We start from the raw sequence: 19,778 nt of genomic DNA, 5'->3' as shown, positions 1-19,778 counted from the left end.
CATGTATGTGTAATGTGGCTACAATTTGTATAAATAATTTGTTAACTGATTGAAGTATTTACATTGGTTGTGGCTCCTGACTGGATACCAGAATCCATGTATTGGTTCTGTTGCCACATCATGGTCTGTTGGTTTTTGTCCAGCGGCATGTCCGATAGGTCCATGTAGTTATTCCCTCCCGAGACTGAAAAACAAATATATTTGTTACAATAGAGAGCATCAGTAATTATCTTGTTTACAGTTTTTTTCCTAATAAAGAATTTGGTTAATTCTTAAAATGATAAGACAAGTACAATACAATTTAGAGCTAAACAGAACAGAAACTTCTTTTAGTTAAGTTTTTTTAGGTTGTTAAGTTACTGTTTGACTGACACATATTCGATGTTTCATTTAATCATGCATTAACCATTTGCAGATATTTAACATTTAAGGTGCACCTAAAACATTAGTTTATCATGATATAGTGCTTTCTGTGGGAAGTGTTTTTTTTTTCTTTCTAAGTAGCCTTTAATTTCTACAATGTTGATCTTCCTGACTGTCAGTGGTAATAGTAAAAGTTGCATGTAAGCACATCCTACATGTACTTCTACTTGTAAGACTAGCACACCAATTACATGACTTAAATCATGTTTTAAAATAACCAAACAAGCATGACAAGCATGTACGAGTAATAAATGTACGGTAAATGCATGTACATGTATGACAGCTGACATGAAGTTCAGGGAAAACAATACATAGTAACTAAGCAATAGAAATCTACATACAGGTGTGTAGGTACTTTTTGTGAATAAGTTCATTTTATAAACCTCAAAACAATCAATACAAAAAAACTTGATGAACGTTTATTATTTCAGTAAATCAAGAGCATCTGGCCAAGGAAGACAACATGAGACAACAGATGCTAGATATGAGATAACGTGTAGTAAATCAGAAAAATACATGATCATATTAAATTCATTACAGCTGATTTCCTAATGCTTGTAAAGTGAAACTTTGGTTGGCTTGCTTTCTTTGTATAAAGGTTTACTCAAGCTCTGACATTCATATTGACATCTTCAAACAATATATGTTGGGATATTTTAACCTGTTTATATCATATTTAAATTTGATTGGATGTTATCTCAATTACAACTGAACAATATACAAACAAGGCAAGCAAGCTAACCAAAGTCTTACTCTACATGCGTTAGGAATTTGCTGTAATATCAGATTCATAATATAGATGTTTAAACACTTGATTTGGTCTTGTTTGTTGACACCTAAATATGAAGCAATAAATCCTATTGGAATGTGAGGGTGAATAATCCTTACAAGCTGTGAATGACGGCAAAAGGTGCAAAATATTTAGCCGATATTATATGAATATGGATAGTTCCTACACAAAATGATCACATAATTGTAGAGAAAATGTTCAAAATTTGAAGCAAAAGAGCCAATAAAACCTTCAGACATCATTTTATCCAAGTAATATAGAAATATTAAAGAAAATCAAGTCAATAAAGACTTGAATTGAGAGACAAAAATGCAACAAAAACCTTACCATTTTGTTGCAATTTTCCCAAACAGCCATTAGACTGTTACAGTTCCTTTCTTCTGACATCAAATATTTATTAATAATGCTTCATTTAATTTGTACATTAAGAATATCCTACAGGATCAGGCCAAGGAAAAAAAAATAAAAGGTGTATGGATGCTAATCAGCACATAAACATGATAAAAGATTTGTTTTTCATTGCATGGTAGATTTATGTTTCATGGCTCATTGATAATCTTTTGCAAATACAGAAAATTCAAGGCCAAGCAAATTTTATCTTTGTCTAAAAAATTCCATGTGTCAAAAAAAATATTTCTTATTATTTTTAAGGTGTACAATTATAATGATTATTAGCCTTATCTCCAGGTTTTGTTCAACAAATGTAAATATGGGGCATGCTAAAGGACACCTACGGGTGCGGGAGTTTCTTACTACATTGAAGACCCATTGGTGGCCTTCAGCTGTTGTCAGCTCTATGGTCAGGTTGTTGTCGACTTGACACATTCCACATTTCCTTTCTTAATTTTAAGGTCTTTAACAAATTACAATGGCTATATGTTTAACTTTATGAAGTATGAAAAAGCAAATAAACAACATTAAATTGAATTTGAAGGCTCCTATCCAGGTTTTCTAGAACTAGATGAAAGCCATCTTGCTTGCACATAAAACCCCCATGGCCATTTTGAAATGTTGGCAGGTATGGAAATCTGGGTTGCGTTCAATGTCATAGCAGCTATACATAGATTTTTGTCTACTGATCCAGTAGCTTGCCCAGCTGCTATCAAGATTAATGTGTAGCTGGCTAGCTACACTTTCAATAGTTATAATTCTTCATAGCCCAATGTAGCCACTACGATATTGAACGTGACCCTGTTATACCAAATGTCAGCAAGCCTCTTAATGGTGAAGCCTGTGAGAGTTCAATCAACAATTTGTATGTGCACAAAAAATTCAGTAATCTCAGCCTAATGTTTAGCTAGGAATTAGATCATTTGTTTTGTATGTTGCTTGCTATAAAAAATTCCTCAATTTTGAAGACTTGTGTATAATTGTACACAGTTTGTCTGGCTGTGAGCCAATAAATCCATTTCATGACTGACAAACATACAATTCTAATTATTGTGTGTTGATATTCATAATCATATAAAAAAACTACTTAATTTTGCACTTTTTACCTTGTACTACAGCTTGTGAGAATTTACTAACGGATGACATTTTTTGCTTCGTTATCAGGTGTCAAGTCAACAAACTTAGGCCAAATAAAATCACACGTGTGTTTCCTATATCAACTTTGAAAATATCAAGGTAGGTAGGTAGGTGGGGAATTCTTTTTATTTTAGCTTTTTTTTTACATTGACTATGGGAGAAATTCTGACTTGAAAAATGACAAAAAAACTTTCAGGTAGGCTATTTCTAAGCTTAAAACATCAGGTAGGTAGGAAAATAGGAAACACATATAAATTTTAATTTGGCCTGTGTTCACAAACCAATTTTAACTTAAGCTTTAAAGCCATGTATATTCTGTAAACATGTATTTTTAACTGTTTACAGCTTATCATAAGCAATATTACGGGTGCCACATGTGGAGAAGGATCTGCTAACCCTTTCATTTACTATCTCTGTTTGACCCCTCATTCTGATTAATCTGATGAGTATTGACCAATGGTCAGTATGGATACAGTACTCTATTTTTACACTTACTATTTCTGTTCGACCCCGGCCCTCATTCTGATTAATCTGATAAGTATTGACCAATGGTCAGTATGGATACAGTACTCTATTTTTACACTTAATATTTCTGTTCGACCCCGGCCCTCATTCTGATTAATCTGATAAGTATTGACCAATGGTCAGTATGGATACAGTAATCTATTTTTACACTTACCATGCTTACTATTTCTGTTTCACCCCGGCCCTCATTCTGATTAATCTGATAAGTATTGACCAATGGTCAGTATGGATACAGTAATCTATTTCTATACTTACTATTTCTGTTCGACCCCTCATTCTGATTAATCTGATAAGTACTCATGATTGATTATAATGGCTGGTTCTCTTTCAAGTCTGAAAAAGAAAACGTAATTTTCAAAAGCTGATGTATACAAGCTGCAACATAAAAACATACATGACTTACAAATATAGTTGTATGGAATATTAAACAATAAAATACCTCAAAATTTGGTTTCCACATCCCTATGTTTCCTCATTAAAATTCTCTAGGGAAAATCAACTTTCTTCTATCCCTTTGATTTTTTTTTTAAATCTTTTGTTTTAAATTTAATTTTTTTACATTTGCTATTTAAGGGCTTTTAAAAGTGGACAATGCAGAATGGGCTTTGCTTTGCTCATTGTTGAAGGTGATGACCTAAAGTTGTTTAAAAATTCTATGAAATTTGGTTTCTGGTGGAGAGTAGGCTGAAGTTTTTATACATGTACAAATACATGTACTTGTTCATCCTTCAACATTTCAAACAGGCTTTAGAAATAATAATTGTATGTGTACAATGTACATCTGTATGCTAATTGTGTGCTTCAAAGTCTTAATATTATCAATGAACTACTAAGTCTACTTTAAATAATTACAGAAGGGGTCTTAAGGATATTATGATATAAATAACACAGTTCTCAGGGAGAAACATAATCTGTAGATATAAGAAGATGTGGTACAAGTGCCAATAAGACAACTCTCCATCAAAGTCACAATTTATAAAAGTTAGTAACCCTTATATGTCGAAGTACATGTCTTCCAACACTGAGCCTTGGCTCCAGGGAACAGCAAGCTGTAAAGGGCCCTCAAAAAATTACTTGTGTAAAACATTTCAAAACCCCTTTGTTACCCCCTAATTACCCTATAATATAAATTCACACCCTCAACTACAAGCCTTTGAAGAAGTGTCAGATTTTTAAATGACCTGGCAGTCAACAAAAGCCACTTATCTATTCAATAAAAACTTCACCTTGGCATTTAAATATGACTCAAATATTTATGTATATAATGTATGGGGAAAGTATTTAATTTTATCATTAGTATTTTTTTCAAATTCATTTATGCACATGGTGTCAACTATGTCAACGACTTAAATAGATATGTCAGAAACGAGAATCACAAATTTATACAATAATGTATGTGGATTCATTTATTTTCATGGATACCATTTTCGTCTGTTAAGTCAATTATAATTTTCATGGATATTTGATTTCATGCTTTTGCTTTATTTAAAGACAAAGCCTGGCTATAGCTATAAAATTTGTCATTCATTGAAGTTGAACAGTCAACTTCGTGATTCAGTTGTTTCCACGAAAGAAAAAAAAAACGCCAAAAAAAATGGTATGCAACAAATAATAATGAAAGCTCAACAAGTAAAGGGAAAGTAAGAAAGGGATGACAATTTTAACTGTCACTACAAATCAATTGGCTGTTTAATCAAGTTAGTACACTCTTTTGAGACAAGGGATTTGATGGTCAGAAAAGTTACGAATTATTAAAGTAGGATCTGGCTAAAGACAGAAAAAATTACAGAGCATGCGCTGGATTCAGGAAATGATTACCCGTTTCATTCCCCCCCCACACACACACATGTATATGGCCCTGTCAAACTATATCAAAACATGAACATTGGACAGACATTTCCTTTTCCCAGTGAATCATACTTCATGCAAGTAGTGGTGTAAAATTTAGTAAAGGGTTAGATATGAATCATTACAACAGGTATAAGACCATCCTGATAAACTATAGTTCGAAGTTTTTTGAACATGCAAGTACTCAAGAAGTCAATTCAAGTGCTTTTAAAATTATGAATGAAATATTCTATTTTTGAAACTTATAACTAATGGAAGCAGATGTAGAAAACAACTGATGTAATCATTACACACCCGTAGCCAGTGGGGGTTGTCCGACTCCACCCCCCTTGAAAACAAATAATGATTGTTAAAGTTCTTTGGCAATAAATGGCTACAGGCCTGCATTACAGAGCATTAGGGATCTACAATTTTACTTTAAGAGTTTATTTAGTTGTCTTTTTATTTGTTGCTCTATTCAATCCTGCCATTATTTTTTTAATTTCATCAAAGCCCCCCCCCCCCCCCCCCCCTCGCAAAATTTATTAAAAACATATGATAGTGCCCTTAGGCAGAACACATCAACACATAAGATGACTTATAACTCCCTTAAATTGGCTCAATTGAGGAATGAAGGAAGTCAAGTATAACCTTTGTTCTCATCCCCCCCTCACAATTATTTAACCAATATCACTTAATATTTGTGTCATTTAAGAAAGATAATTTATAATCTAATGTAAGTAACAGGCACTGTAACCTTTCATCTTATACATTTGAAATTAGCTAAATTCTAAGCTCACATTTTCACAGCACTTCAGCCAAGATGAAAAGGAACAAAATTCTAATTGCCTGATTGACTTGGAATAATTAGTTAACTTCTATCCCTTTGATGTTTTAAGACATTAAATGGATTTGCCTAAGAGAATAGTTTAACAACTCTGTACCTCAGAAAAAAGTAGAAACTATCAATTAAAAACAAGTTTTATTATTGAATACAAGCTCAAAGTGCAGCACTAACCACTTTGTTTATTGTGATCATATGAGCAGACTTTAATATATACACCCCCTCCTTTTCCACTCTAGGAAAAAAATCAGACTGATACATGTACCTCCCCCTCCAATCTTGAAAAATCCTTACAGACTGAGTATTTCAAATTTTCAATAAATTTAAAGTTCAAAACACCTGTCATTCGAAAGGTAAATACTTGAGAGTTCAGATTTGGCAGGTAGCCAAATTTGGGTCAGATTAAATCACTTGTCATACTTCAGCTAGCATTCAGAATGAGATTTCCCTTCCCCAGGCCCCTTTCAATCTTTCTTATCAATTAGTGTCATGAATGATAACAATGCAAGCTTACTACACAGGGGTGTAAACATTGCAATTTTTGTGGTTGGGTGATTCAACAGGAATCTCTTTAAAAAGGGGGAGATAATCCAATTAATTGACAACTGTATTGAGACACTTGTCTAATCAAAGAAATATTTTAAACAGTATTGATTTCAAAAACTGAGTAAAAAAAATCAATTCCTGAATTTTAGCAGACATTGACTTAGAAACCAAAAGAAGAATATCAATCATTTCAATTTAGGGTAAATAATGTTGATAGACAACATGACATTCATGGTTAACAGACGAAAGTCTCTATTGGCCATTTATCTTGTATACATATATACTAAGCCTGTAGACAGGGGGTCATACCCCTCCCCCCCCCTATTGCAGACAAATAAGCACTGTTAAAGTTGACTTTCTGATAAAGATTGTATGGATCCCCCTCATGAAAGAACCCAACTTCAAATATCTATATTATTATGCTTCCTACTATAAATGAACTGGTACCAAATTTTCGTGTTCCTATTTTAAACCCTAGGTATGGCCTCCTGGTTGTCAATAAATTTTATGCATAATTAATTTCACCGTTTGTCATCAAGGGCTGGTGTGTTAGAACAGTGAGGACAAACCCATTAACATCAATTATCTTTAATAAAACTAATCATATTTTATGGCTTGTTAACTTTGTCAATGGAAATCATTACCATTCCCCATTGATGTAGAATGACAAAGCAAAACTGTTAAGCACTGGTGTGACCTAAATGAATACACTGAATCTTAAATTGTCAGAGCCATTGACAGATCCAGGGGGTTCCAGGGTTCCTTTTTTTTGCCAATCAATGCATTCGAATGGGAGCATATAGCTGGAACCCTTCCCTTTACTCTGGGTTTGGAACCCCCCTTTTTATAGAAATATAATTGGCCCTACAGACTATATCAAAATGTCTGTCTAATCAGCCCTTAATTAAAAGTGTACTGATGTAACCATCACTGGTGAAAAACAAAAGAATGGACAACAAACTAAACAGTTTCATTCTATTTTCTTTTTTAAAGTTTTATAAAAAAAAAAGAAGATATTATGGTATGATTGCCAATGAGACAACTACTAGTATCCAAAGAGACCAAAATGACAAAAACATTAACAACTATAGGTAACCGTACGGCCTTCAACAATGTGCAAAACCCATACCACATAGTCAGCTATAAAAGGTCCCGATAATTGTACATATTTGTAAATAATAAATATTCTCAAGTGAAGTATAGAAAATGAAAACACATAAATGTCCATCAACTCCTAATTTTTGTTCAAAGTCAAATGTCAGATTGTAAAACAGAAACATTTTGTCAGACCTCAGGTTAACTTCTATTTTTAAAGTAGGTGACTGCATTAGAATTGTGTATGTATGCTTCACTGTACCACTAACCTTTTAACCTTTCCTCTTTATAAGTATCTGAATCAAATTACATAATTTCTTCAAAGCAAGCACCTGCAGTCTCTTATCAAATTGAAATGAAAAAGAATTGCCCCACTGGTGGAAATCTCATTAAGACTGGTCAGTATCAATAGAACCTAATTACAGACTGACCAACTCACATGCTGGTCATTGAATATTAATCACTGTAACTGACAACTGACAGGAGTTCAAATGTCAATCCATTAACATTTAATCACCTTACACACATCTGCACTCAGTTTATATTTACAAACATTGTTCAAAAATATCTGTATGTAACTCCTGAAAAGTTGTGGACTAGTTTGGAAAACTTATGTCATATAATTAGCAAAGAGTATTGCATCATAATTTATTCCAGTATGCATTATGTTGAGTAGATAATTCTAGCTTTCCGGAACTAAAAGCTGGGGGATATTTTAAGAACTTACTTTTTTCAACACAAGGCATTTCCATCATAATTTTTTTTCTTTCTTTCCAAAATGTATAATGAGGATAACAGGTGTTTTCTATCTATTGAACCTGTATATATACGTAGTACATTCTACCCCAACCCACTCCCTAAACATTAATCTTCCCCTCTCTGGTGCACAAGTCACTGAAGTCATATCTCTTTTATCAAGTTTTCTTAGAGAAGGTAACTTGTACTTTTACCGTTCTGGACCAGCTCCCCTTGATTTTACATACATGTATAAACAAATGCATTAGACATGTATCTGTTAACCTTTATAAGATAATAAAACCTACAGCAGCATAGACATGTAACATGTTACAAAAAATTCTGTATCAAAAACTTTTCACACAAGGCCTAAAATAAAATAGTTTGTTCCCCAATCCCTACCGACCCTGCAAAAAGGGTGCTACTCATAAAATGTTATTGTCAAAACTGATCTAAAATTATTTTATTCATTTCAGATTTTCAGACTTGCAGCATTGTCCAATACTATGATACTAATCAGGCTTTTTGGAAAAAAATAAAATTATTTCCCTACCTACCTACCCACAACTTGCTTGGCAGGGCCGGGATTGGTGAAACAAACAATATATCAATGTAGGCCCAATCTGTATTGATACAGTGTGTTAAATGTCTTCCTTTTTACACCATAACCCATGGTGGTGCTCCTACTAAAGGAGGGAGATACATAACATTCATAAATAGCCTGAGAAATAAATTTTAAGAGTTGGTTCTAGTTGCCAAAACTAATTGTTTTCTTATTTTCAATAGACTGAAACGACTTTTTTGTAGTCTTGGCACCATAGTTAGTGCAGACTGAACTGAAATCATTGGTGGATACAGGGGTTAGAACTTTCAACCACCCTTTTTTTTTGCCACTCAATGCATTTGAATAGGGACATATTTAGTTGAAACCCCCCCTTTATCCTGGTTTGGTATCCCCCCCCCTTTTTTAAATGGCTGGATCCACCCCTGCTAAAATCATACTCTACCTTTGCAATGTATATGAATCTAAAATCCCACTACATGGTAACTCCTTATTGTAATTGCCACAGATCAAAAGTCCAATATAAAATTCAAATTTGATAAAACTAATGTAACTTCAGAATTTTTCACTTAGAACCCAGAATGAACACGTATTCCCCTCTTTTGCACTAGTTGCTGTATCAAATTAATTTTCACATTAATCCAACGCAAAATAAACACACATTAAATTTTATCTCCATAAATGTGTCAAAACAGTGAAATCTAACATTGTCACATGAATGCTTTCACCCACGATTTAAAAGTGACTAAGACTTTGTTAAAGTTTGCAAGAATAAAACACTCCTAATGACCTAGACGCTAGGTGAGCTCAGTCGACCATATTTACATATAAATCAACCTGCCATGTGTCAAACTTTCAAATCTCACCTGTCTAACAATTCAAAACAGAGGCTCAATAAAGGATTTTTCTCCTTTATTGACATGTATGAAACGAAAGAATACCTTTATATAAATATGGATATATATCTATTTTCATCGGTCATTCTTAATTAACCACATAATGACATTTCAATAGGATCCAAGTTAAATTGGATAAAGTTGAGAAAACAATTGTTAAACAAGTTTAACCATACAATGTACATGTACATATAAAATAGAAAATCTATAAATAGAAAAACCTAAGCTAAATTGAGTCTATTTTAATAGTTAAAACATGTACATGTATTAATAATGTCTACAGATTTAGTTCACTTAAAGATTACAAAAAGCATGTTTTGAAAATTGAAAAAAGTAGTTAAACATGTTAAAACCCTTGTTTACACTAATATAAAATGATTTAGTAAAGAACTTGGTCAATGAAAGAATTGTGTCAATTTAAAATGACTCAGTAATTTGAGTACAATAAAACAGGTGATTTTATGTTTGAAGATGATGTTTTGTTGGAGTTTGTATCACCAAAGGCACAGACACCAAAAATTTCAATATATAAACAAGAAGAGTTTAGTAAGGTCTATGACAATTCCATCATACATACAAATAGTTATTTGTTTTCATCAATATAATTTTATCGCTATTTTATGCATTTTTCCTTTGATCTTTTTTTGTGATAATTTTCATATCATGCTTCTCGCTTGAGATGGAAAAATTATCACTAGAATCTAAGGAAGCCACGTGGCGTTGCTAACGAAATTAACATTGAAATTGACAACGTCGTCATAGGTAAAATAGTGATAAACAGATTATCATTGGTCATCTCAACTCGATTGCTTTTCTCACTTTTGCTGTACCAGCTCAAGCGAGAAAATCAATCTCGTTGAGAGAATCAACGATAATCTATAAGTATAAAGTCCCTCTGACAGAACTGACCTTAATCACAATGTCATAAGGTTCATATTTACTTCTTAAATTATCAGGGCAGGACATTTGGCCCAAAATAAATGCCTACATGTATCTGACCTTACTTTTCAATTGCCAACTTAAAACAAATTTTCTTACATGTACAACTGAAATCTACATACATACATGTAAATATATAGAAAATGCTTCTTACTTGTGGTAAAAGCCTATTATATTTATTCTAATCAAAGCCTGAAAGGCTGTAAAAGCAATTGCTGCCATGTTTATGTTTTGGGGACTTTTTTCCATCCACATATATTTAAGAATTAAACATGACAGGAGTGTTGTCTAGTGAGAATTAAGAAGGTTTTAACTTTATATCAATTAACCCTTTCCTCCATTGAAATTTTTTTTTTGCATACTTGATTCGCATAGGATTTTTTTGATAAAATGCTGAACTTGCGATTTGAAGTATTAAAGCATTGTGAAAAACAACTATTTCATCAAATAAATTTAAGTCAGATATTCCTATGATATTCCTTTTCATATTGGATACAAACTTTATTAAGTCAACTGCAGACACTTTGTCATCGAAGTGTTTCAACTGAGGTACTACACAGGCGTCAAAAGGCGTCATTATGGAGTAAAGGGGGTGGCGTCAAAAGGCGTCATTATGGAGGAAAGGGTTAAAGACTTTAGCAGAAAGTCATTTGTAATATGTTTTATACTTCACAAGGAGACAATTAACACGTTTACCAGGATAAAGTTGGGGTCAAATATACATGTGCTGAAACATATAACTCCAAGAGAAATTATTATGGATTATCCCCTAGTAATGTTTGTAACTGGGCAATAATTTCCTTTATTGATTTAATTTTCATAATTAATTTAAATTTAACACTTCAGTTAAAACATTTCAACCGTTTCCAGACGCAAATGTTGAAAAACGGGAAAGAAACAAAATATTTTACAAGACATAAACATGTAAAAAATAAATATATATTTCAGCTGACTAAAAATATTTTCATAATGTTACTTTGTCATCATTTCTTAAAAACTAAGTCCCAAACATTATTGCTCTTTTGATATGTGTCATCCTCATGCGGTACGAGATAACTATAATTCTCATGCAATCCCGAAAAGAGGGGCCATCACAGACAAACATGACATTAAATCGTCATTATACGAACAAGAACAAACAGCTCTAAGTTGCTTTGATATTTATCCAATTTTCAGGAAACATTGTGAAAATGATAAATATTTCGAAAACATGTGAAATAAAATTGCAAACACGGTGGACCGTCGAGGGTCAACAAACGTAGTAGACTCGTCCATTGGAAAGACGAGGATAATGGTTTCATCATTTGTCATGCATAAGTTACCCAGTTTTGAATATGATATCCATGAAACTAGAAAATTCCAAATTGTAAATATCTCTTCATCTGGACTTGGCATCTATCACGTTTGGACGGGTCCATTTCATTAGTAAGGTGATCGATGAATCTTACGGAGTTATGACAAAAAAGGAAAACAAACTTATTGTTATGTGTTTTTAACAAGGGTTTCGTTCCTCCAAATTATTTGCGCAAACAAATCAACAAAATAGGTCAGTTAACTTTGTCTATTTTTAGATTACAGGTAATCATTTGACACTACGTATAACCTGATAACCTGTGTAGTGATTTTGATTTTACGATAAATTTATGAATGAACGACAATTTTATGAATGAACAAGAGCACCTGACCTCTTTCTTAAAAAAACACCAATTAAACATATAAAACCGTATATTATAAAAGATAATTCAGTCAAATTTTCAATACTAAATCAACAACTGAAATGATTCCATATTTTGTTGAAACATCGTACGAACAGAAAACGGAATCGCAGGTATAACCAGATGCTCCGCAGGGCGAAGCTTTATACGACCGCAGATGTTGAACCCTGAACGGTTGGGGCAAGTATGGACACAACATTCAAGCTGGATTCAGCTCTAAATTTGGATTGTGATTAAATAGTTGACACAGCATAGGTTTCTGACACAGAATGAATGTGTTCTAATGAACTTATTTTTTTTGTTTTCTCTTAGAGCAATTCACTATGCTGTTGAATATTAATCCTCTCAAAAAAATGTTTGAAGATTTTTTTTTTTTATTTATGAAATTTCAAATGAGATCATTGAACCCAATTTTTTTAATCACATCCCCCTTTCCCTTATTCCAAAACTAATCTCAATTAAAATTTCTAAGGGAGTTTGCAACAATAACTACTCATTTAAATACATCATAAAATATTAAGATGTAAAAAAACTGCTTGTTATCACTGAATGGTAAAGATTATTTTATTTTATCAGTTGGTAGTAAAAAGTGAATAAACATTGTATATTGTATATATAACCAAGATTTAAGTTGATTCTGGACAAAGAAAGATAACTCCAAATAAAAAAAAATCTTACAATTAGATATTTCTAGCTTACTATTCTGGACAAAGAAAGATAACTCTAATTAAAAACAAAATTGCTATTTCACAATATTTTGCAATAAGATATTTCTTGCCATTGCGCAATACTGTGCAATTGAAAAGACTTGCTATTGCACAAAACTTAATATAATAATTTTAGATCCTGATTTGGATCAACTTGAAAACTGGGCCCATAATCAAAAATCTAAGTACATGTTTGGATTCAGCATATCAAAGAACCCCAAGATTTCAATTTTTGTTAAAATCAAACTAAGTTTAATTTTGGACCCTTTGGACTTTAATGTAGACCAATTTGAAAACAAGACCAAAAATGAGGAATCTACATACACAGTTAGATTTGGCATATCAAAGAACCCCATTTATTCAATTTTTGATGAAATCAAACAAAGTTTAATTTTGGACCCCGATTTGGACCAACTTGAAAACTGGGCCGATAATCAAGAATCTAAGTACATTTTTAGATTCAGCATATCAAAGAACCCAAACGATTAATTTTTTGTCAAAATCAAACGAAGTTTAATTTTGGACCCTTTGGACCTTAATGTAGACCAATTTGAAAAAGGGACAAAAGTTAAAAATCTACATACATAGTTAGATTCAGCATATCAAAGAACCCCAATTATTCAATTTTGATGAAATCAAACAAAGTTTAATTTTGGACCCTTTGGGCCCCTTATTCCTAAACTGTTGGGACCAAAACTCCCAAAATCATTACCAACCTTCCTTTTATGGTCATAAACCTTGTGTCAAAATTTCATAGATTTCTATTAACTTAAACTAAAGTTATAGTGCGAAAACCAAGAAAATGCTTATTTGGGCCCTTTTTGGCCCCTAATTCCTAAAATGTTGGGACCAAAACTCCCAAAATCAATACCAACCTTCCTTTTGTGGCCATAAACCTTGTGATAAAATTTTATAGATTTATATTCACTTTTACTAAAGTTAGAGTGCGAAAACTAAAAGTATTCGGACGACGACGACGACTACGCCAACGTGATAGCAATATACGACGAAAATTTTTTCAAAATTTGCGGTCGTATAAAAATGCATTTTTTTCACTTGGACGTCTATGTTTTTTGATAGTCAAACGGTTGTCCCCCTAAATACAAAAATACATCTACAAGAACGTATGCTGAAACTTCTTAAATCCACTAACGTTTTTTAAAAGTTTCAAGCTATGTATTGCATTAGACAACATACATAGGTGTTTAAGAATGACAGACCAGGAGCCTGTTTAACGAAATACTATGGCTTGATCTGGGCGGAGTCTCTGATCTGGGTCACAAAGATGGCCATACGCGACGGCATGAAAGCAATTGCTTTAAAAACAGTTGTTGGCAATAACAGGCATGACATGGGTTATGTTCTTCTCATATGTTATGATGGTATGATACCTAACCCCTAACGGGAAGGATTGTGCCTGATGTTCATATGATGAAATCATAATCTTTCAGTCAGTTTAAATGGAGTCTGGAGCTGGCATGTCAGTTAACTGCTAGAAGTCTGTTGTTATTTATGTATTATTGTCATTTTGTTTATTTTCTTTGGTTACATCTTCCGACATCAGACTGGGACTTCTCTTGAAATGAATATTAATGTGTGTATTGTTATGCTTTTACTTTTCTCATTGGTTAGAGGCATAGGGGGAGGGTTGAGATCTCACAAACGTGTTTAACCCCTCCACATTTTTGCGCCTGTCCCAATTCAGGAGCCGCTGACATTTGTTAGTCTTGTACATAGATGCCAACCCCTTTTGAGACAATCAGTAACAATCTATCAAATTTTCCGTATTTTTGAAAAGTTTTCAGTAATCATTCAAAAACTAGCATTTACCAATAAAAATTACTGACAAGTGGTTGCAAAATGATGTGCACTAAAATTTGTCGTTCAACATGTTGTCTGTAGTATGAATTCCATTCATTAATTGTTTAGATGCTCTCGACTCGTACATTTTCGTTTTGTCAAGGAGAACTAGAGAAAGGGGGAAAGCTACTTCATAAAATGCAAGTTTTCCTCTTCCGAAGTCAGTTAGTTCCCATCAATAGGTTGATAACTCCCGAGAAACCGGAAACATTACATTGTCGTTTTCTAAGTACCGGACTAGGACGGAAAAGTAATGATAAAAATCTGCGATTTACAAAATTGAACGGCGATGATTTGGAATCCGTAACTATTCGACTTTGACCGTAATAGCGTAGTTTGTATCGCAAAATCGGAAAAATCGTAATGGTTGGCATCTATGCTTGTATTATTTTAATTTTAGTTTCTTGTGTACAATTTGGAAATTAGTATGGAGTTCATTATCACTGAACTAGTATATATTTGATTAGGGGCCAGCTAATGGACGCCTCCGGTGCGGGCATTTCTCGCTACATTGAAGACCTGTTAGTGACCTTCTGCTGTTGTTTTTTTAATTTGGTCGGGTTGTTGTCTCTTTGACACATTCCCAATTTCCATTCTCAATTTTATAACATTATGAGATATGTAGATACTTCTTAAGGCCATACTTAAAAATATCTTGGTTTTCCCAAACCCTACCCAAAGGTATAGAAAATGGGAAGGAACAATGTAGACATTTTCTGTCAACAAAAAGAAATTGAAGTGTCAGATGTTTCAAATAAGTTTTAGTTTGAGAATTTGAGTAGACACTCACTATGGGGTTATGGCAAACATACATTATCTTTTTTATGGCCTTACACTCTACTCTAATTTGATCAAATGTGGATTATCTAGAAAATAGTTTACAAATACTTTATAAACTATTTTCTAGCTAAAATATGTTAAATTTTCATAAAATTTCACAGGGAAGATAACCCAAATTCCACTTCAACCATGTCTCCATTAAGGTAGCACAATACAAAGATTTTTTTACTTCAAATCACTAACATTTGAAATGCTGTAACTTTCTTATGAATGCATAGAAAATAATAAAAGAGGTACATATAGATAGATAAAAGATTAATCTTTTAAATGAATGTAATATTTTTATTATGCAATCATTATGTAATCAATTATTATGTAATTAGTGGCAAAATCTGGGTAAGGTCACTTGAATGAATTTAGCTCTTTTATCTCTAACTATACAGAAAATTTTAATGAAATCTTAATCAACACATCATGGGCTTCAAAAGGGTGTCTCAGATTGTCTCTATTGTATTCTATTCTCTCATAAATCTCCAATTAGTGAGACATCCTAACCACATAAAAGAAGATAATGTTTAATTAGGTGCAAAATTTGTTCTATACATTCTATCTGAAATCTGAGACACCCTTTTGTAGATAATGACCATAGGAACAACATATAATAAAATCAAGCCTCTAGGGATACCTATGCAGAAGCTAATTTCATTTGAAAGTGGAAATTTGGTGAAAAATATTTTAGACACCGTTAACATTATAATTGGTTACATAATTGTTGCATAATGCTAACATTGTATTAATTTGAAAGAGTAATCTGTTAGCTATCCAAAACTACCACCTTTATAAATTTTCAAGCAATTTTAAGAAAGTTACAGCATTTTAAAACTTGGTAGTTGGAGTTATAAAATCTTTGTATTGTGCTACCTTAATTATCTCCCTTTTTTATATCACTGCTCAACTTAAAAAAATCCTTTAAAAGATATAAGGCTTATATCCCCATTTTTAGTGAAATAATGTCATGTTGTACATATTATTAATATTTACAGTGATAGGATGCAATAGCTGACAGACTACAAGCAACAGAGAGTACAATCAGTCAGTAAGTCTGTATTTTTGTATAAAATTCAAAGATGCTATTTTATTATATACATGTACATGTACTTGAAGAACTTTCAGCTGACAAAACAATGCCAAATTTGATGGTTACATGTACAGGTGTTCCAAAGCAAGTATTATTAGCAAACTTTTTATAGTGTTATTTAAATACTTGATGAATTTTCAGCTTACAAAACAACAGAAAATCGCTAAATTTTATGGTTATCCTTGAAATTAGCAGGTGTTCTAGAGCTGGTAATATTAGGAAGCTTTTTATGGTGTTATTTCTAGTTAATTGCTTTTCAATATTTAATACAGTGATAATTCAAGTAAATATTAGTTTGGATGTTAAGACTCAAATGATGAAATTATTTTTAGTATATATGCAAATATGGCACAGTAATTGAATTTGTCAGGTGCTTTAGTTAATTCAACTACATGTAGCTCTGCTTCAAAAAGTTTTAAGCACAGACTGCTGTTTCTACAGAGCATCTTAGCTCATATGTTTTAAGACTACCCTCCATATACAGTAATGAAATAATCATCCATATGATATACCATTCTTTATCATTTGAAATCCATGTTTCATGACTGTTTATACAGTGATTTTCCTAGTGTTTAAGGGAAGGGGCCTAGGGCCCATGCAATTTGGAATAAAAGTTCCATGAAATGGTGGATTTGCGGAAAATATATTAGTTCTCACCAGCCTCATGCAACTTGGTCCCCAAGCAAATTTTAAAGAATTACTAGCAAAATTCTGCATTCTGAGAGTTATAATTGCATAAATTGTGAACAATTTCAAGAGATTTTAAAGCAAAATACCACATTACTATACCAACAAAACCTTACAAACTATATACAATTGAGAATTCTAGAGCTGAAAATTGGGAAAAAGAGCATATTTCTCATTGGGAAAGGGGCATACATTCGGACCCAAATAAGAGGGTTGGAAAAACACTGAAAGGGGACTTCTGTTTTCAACTCGTTACTTAGGAGATAACTGTATTGTATTTTAAGCCCCAACGGAATCAATTGGGGATTTGATGGTCGCAAATTAAGTTTACTGGCGAATATTGTTATCTCTATTCTAATGAAACTGACAGAAAACAACCATAAAACATGTATTTAAAATCTGTCATATGCCGTTTGCGCTTGCGCATACGTCCCATAACATCAATTGTCAATTGATGCCATGTAAGTAAGTGACAAAATGAATGTTACAAACATTGTTGCATTAGAATGTACAATATTGTTACATAAAATTACAATCTATTACAGGTAAACATATAACAGGCTATTATTTGAACTTGTAATTATTTTTAATTATGGAATTTGCTTGATTTCTTTTTATTGAAATTTTTAATAAATTCCATGTTTATTCTGTACTGAAATGTTCTGTGCTGCGCACAACACTTTCTATTACAAAGAAAATAGTATATTTTCAATAGAATGTACTGTGCCGCGCACAACACTATCTAACCAAAATATAGTGTATGGAAAGTGTTATTAACCGCTCAAAATATTATAATACCAAATAAACATAGAATTTATTAAAAAATTTAAACACAAGTAATATTTTAACCTTGTGACGCCAAGGGTAACCGGAAATGACTGTTGAGGCCCAACATCAAAGGGCAGTACTACCCTCATGTATTTTCCTTAAATGTTTTATTTGTGCCAAATTTTTTTTTACATTAAAAACCATATTTTTGAGATTACTGATATTGTAGACTTGACATTGGTAAAACATGAACCGGAAATGGAATATTCAATTTAAAGCCAGTCTGAAACTGGGCAACAATATAGAAACATTCATTATTTACTTATGAAGTCTAAAGCCAGTCTGAAACTGGGTAACAATATTGCAACATTCATATTAACTTGTGAAGTCTAAGGCCAGTCTGAAACTGAATCCAGGTCCGTTCCTGCCCTCTCACTTTTGCACCCTATCACATTCGCCTCCTTTCACTTTCCCACCCTATCACATTTGCCCCCTTTCATTTTCGCACCCTACACGTTCGCGTCCAATTTTAATTGTTTTTTTGTTCAATAACTTTGTAATCAAGTTTTGGTAAGTGTATTCCTATAAGTATATTTGTTGTCATTGTCCTAAATTAAAGTGAGAAAACATGTTTTTTTTTGTGTTGAATAAATCTTAATCTTGTTTTGGTTAAGTGTCAGATTGCTAACTTTTATTTCATTGTTTCTAAATAAAGTGAGAATATGACAACGTATTTATTTGTGTTAAAAAAATAATAATCGTGTTTTGGTAAGGGCATTGCTATGATTTTTTTGTTTCATTGTTTCGAATCAAGTAGGCCAAGCTGTTAAAATCATTTACAATCTTCAATCTTTTTACTCATACCAAGCTGAATTCAGTATTTACATCAAATCAATTGAAAACAAAAATGTTGATTTTCTAATTATTAAACTGGAATTTTATTTAAAATTGGATGCGAACGGACCTTAGGTGCGAACATGTCGGGTGCAAAAAAAGTCTATTGGGCGCAAAAGGACATGATACCTCTGAAACTGGGTAACAATATTGAAACATGCATGTTAACTTATGAAGTCTTATAAGGCCAATCTGAAACTGGGTAACAATATTGAAACATTCATATTAACTTATTAAGATCTGTAGCTGTAAAAGTCAGCATATTGCAATAAATATCCACCAGAGCTATAGTTCTAAAGCTAGTAGAGTGGGGCGCCCATATTCTTCGGGGACACAACTTCGCCGTTTTATGATTTTGAGGTGTAAAAACTTCAAAGGATGGTTAAAATGGAAGACATATACCGATAAATGATATTATATAACAAATGCGATTTTTTTTTTTAAACTGAGACAAAATTGCGGCACATACTGAAAAAGAATATACGGACAGCGATTTTCTGCCAATTTCCTGAAGAAAAAA

At 32.6% G+C, this 19,778-nt stretch overlaps 1 protein-coding gene across 4 annotated transcripts in view; it reads right to left on the bottom strand.

Moving 5' to 3' along the window:
• The window catches only part of LOC134693968 (catenin beta-like), a 37,081-nt gene that overhangs the window by 16,032 nt on the left and 1,271 nt on the right, over positions 1-19,778 (bottom strand). Inside the window, exons 1-3 of one of the 4 annotated variants that reach the window (XM_063554950.1) lie at positions 9,320-9,344; positions 3,521-3,598; positions 63-184 (exon numbers count right to left, since the gene is read on the bottom strand). In XM_063554950.1, the coding sequence (XP_063411020.1) occupies positions 63-184; positions 3,521-3,566 (168 nt within the window). In that variant the 5' untranslated portion in view covers positions 3,567-3,598; positions 9,320-9,344. Of the gene's footprint in view, positions 1-62; positions 185-3,235; positions 3,247-3,520; positions 3,599-7,846; positions 8,065-9,319; positions 9,345-19,778 lie in introns of those variants that run through there. The other 3 variants (XM_063554949.1, XM_063554947.1, XM_063554951.1) reach the window with 3 other exon arrangements.

This window comes from Mytilus trossulus, chromosome 13 (assembly GCF_036588685.1).
Source record: "Mytilus trossulus isolate FHL-02 chromosome 13, PNRI_Mtr1.1.1.hap1, whole genome shotgun sequence".
NCBI classification, from domain to species: domain Eukaryota; kingdom Metazoa; phylum Mollusca; class Bivalvia; order Mytilida; family Mytilidae; genus Mytilus; species Mytilus trossulus.
Note: the sequence above shows the minus strand (reverse complement) of the source record. Positions and strands in the feature narration are given on the sequence as shown.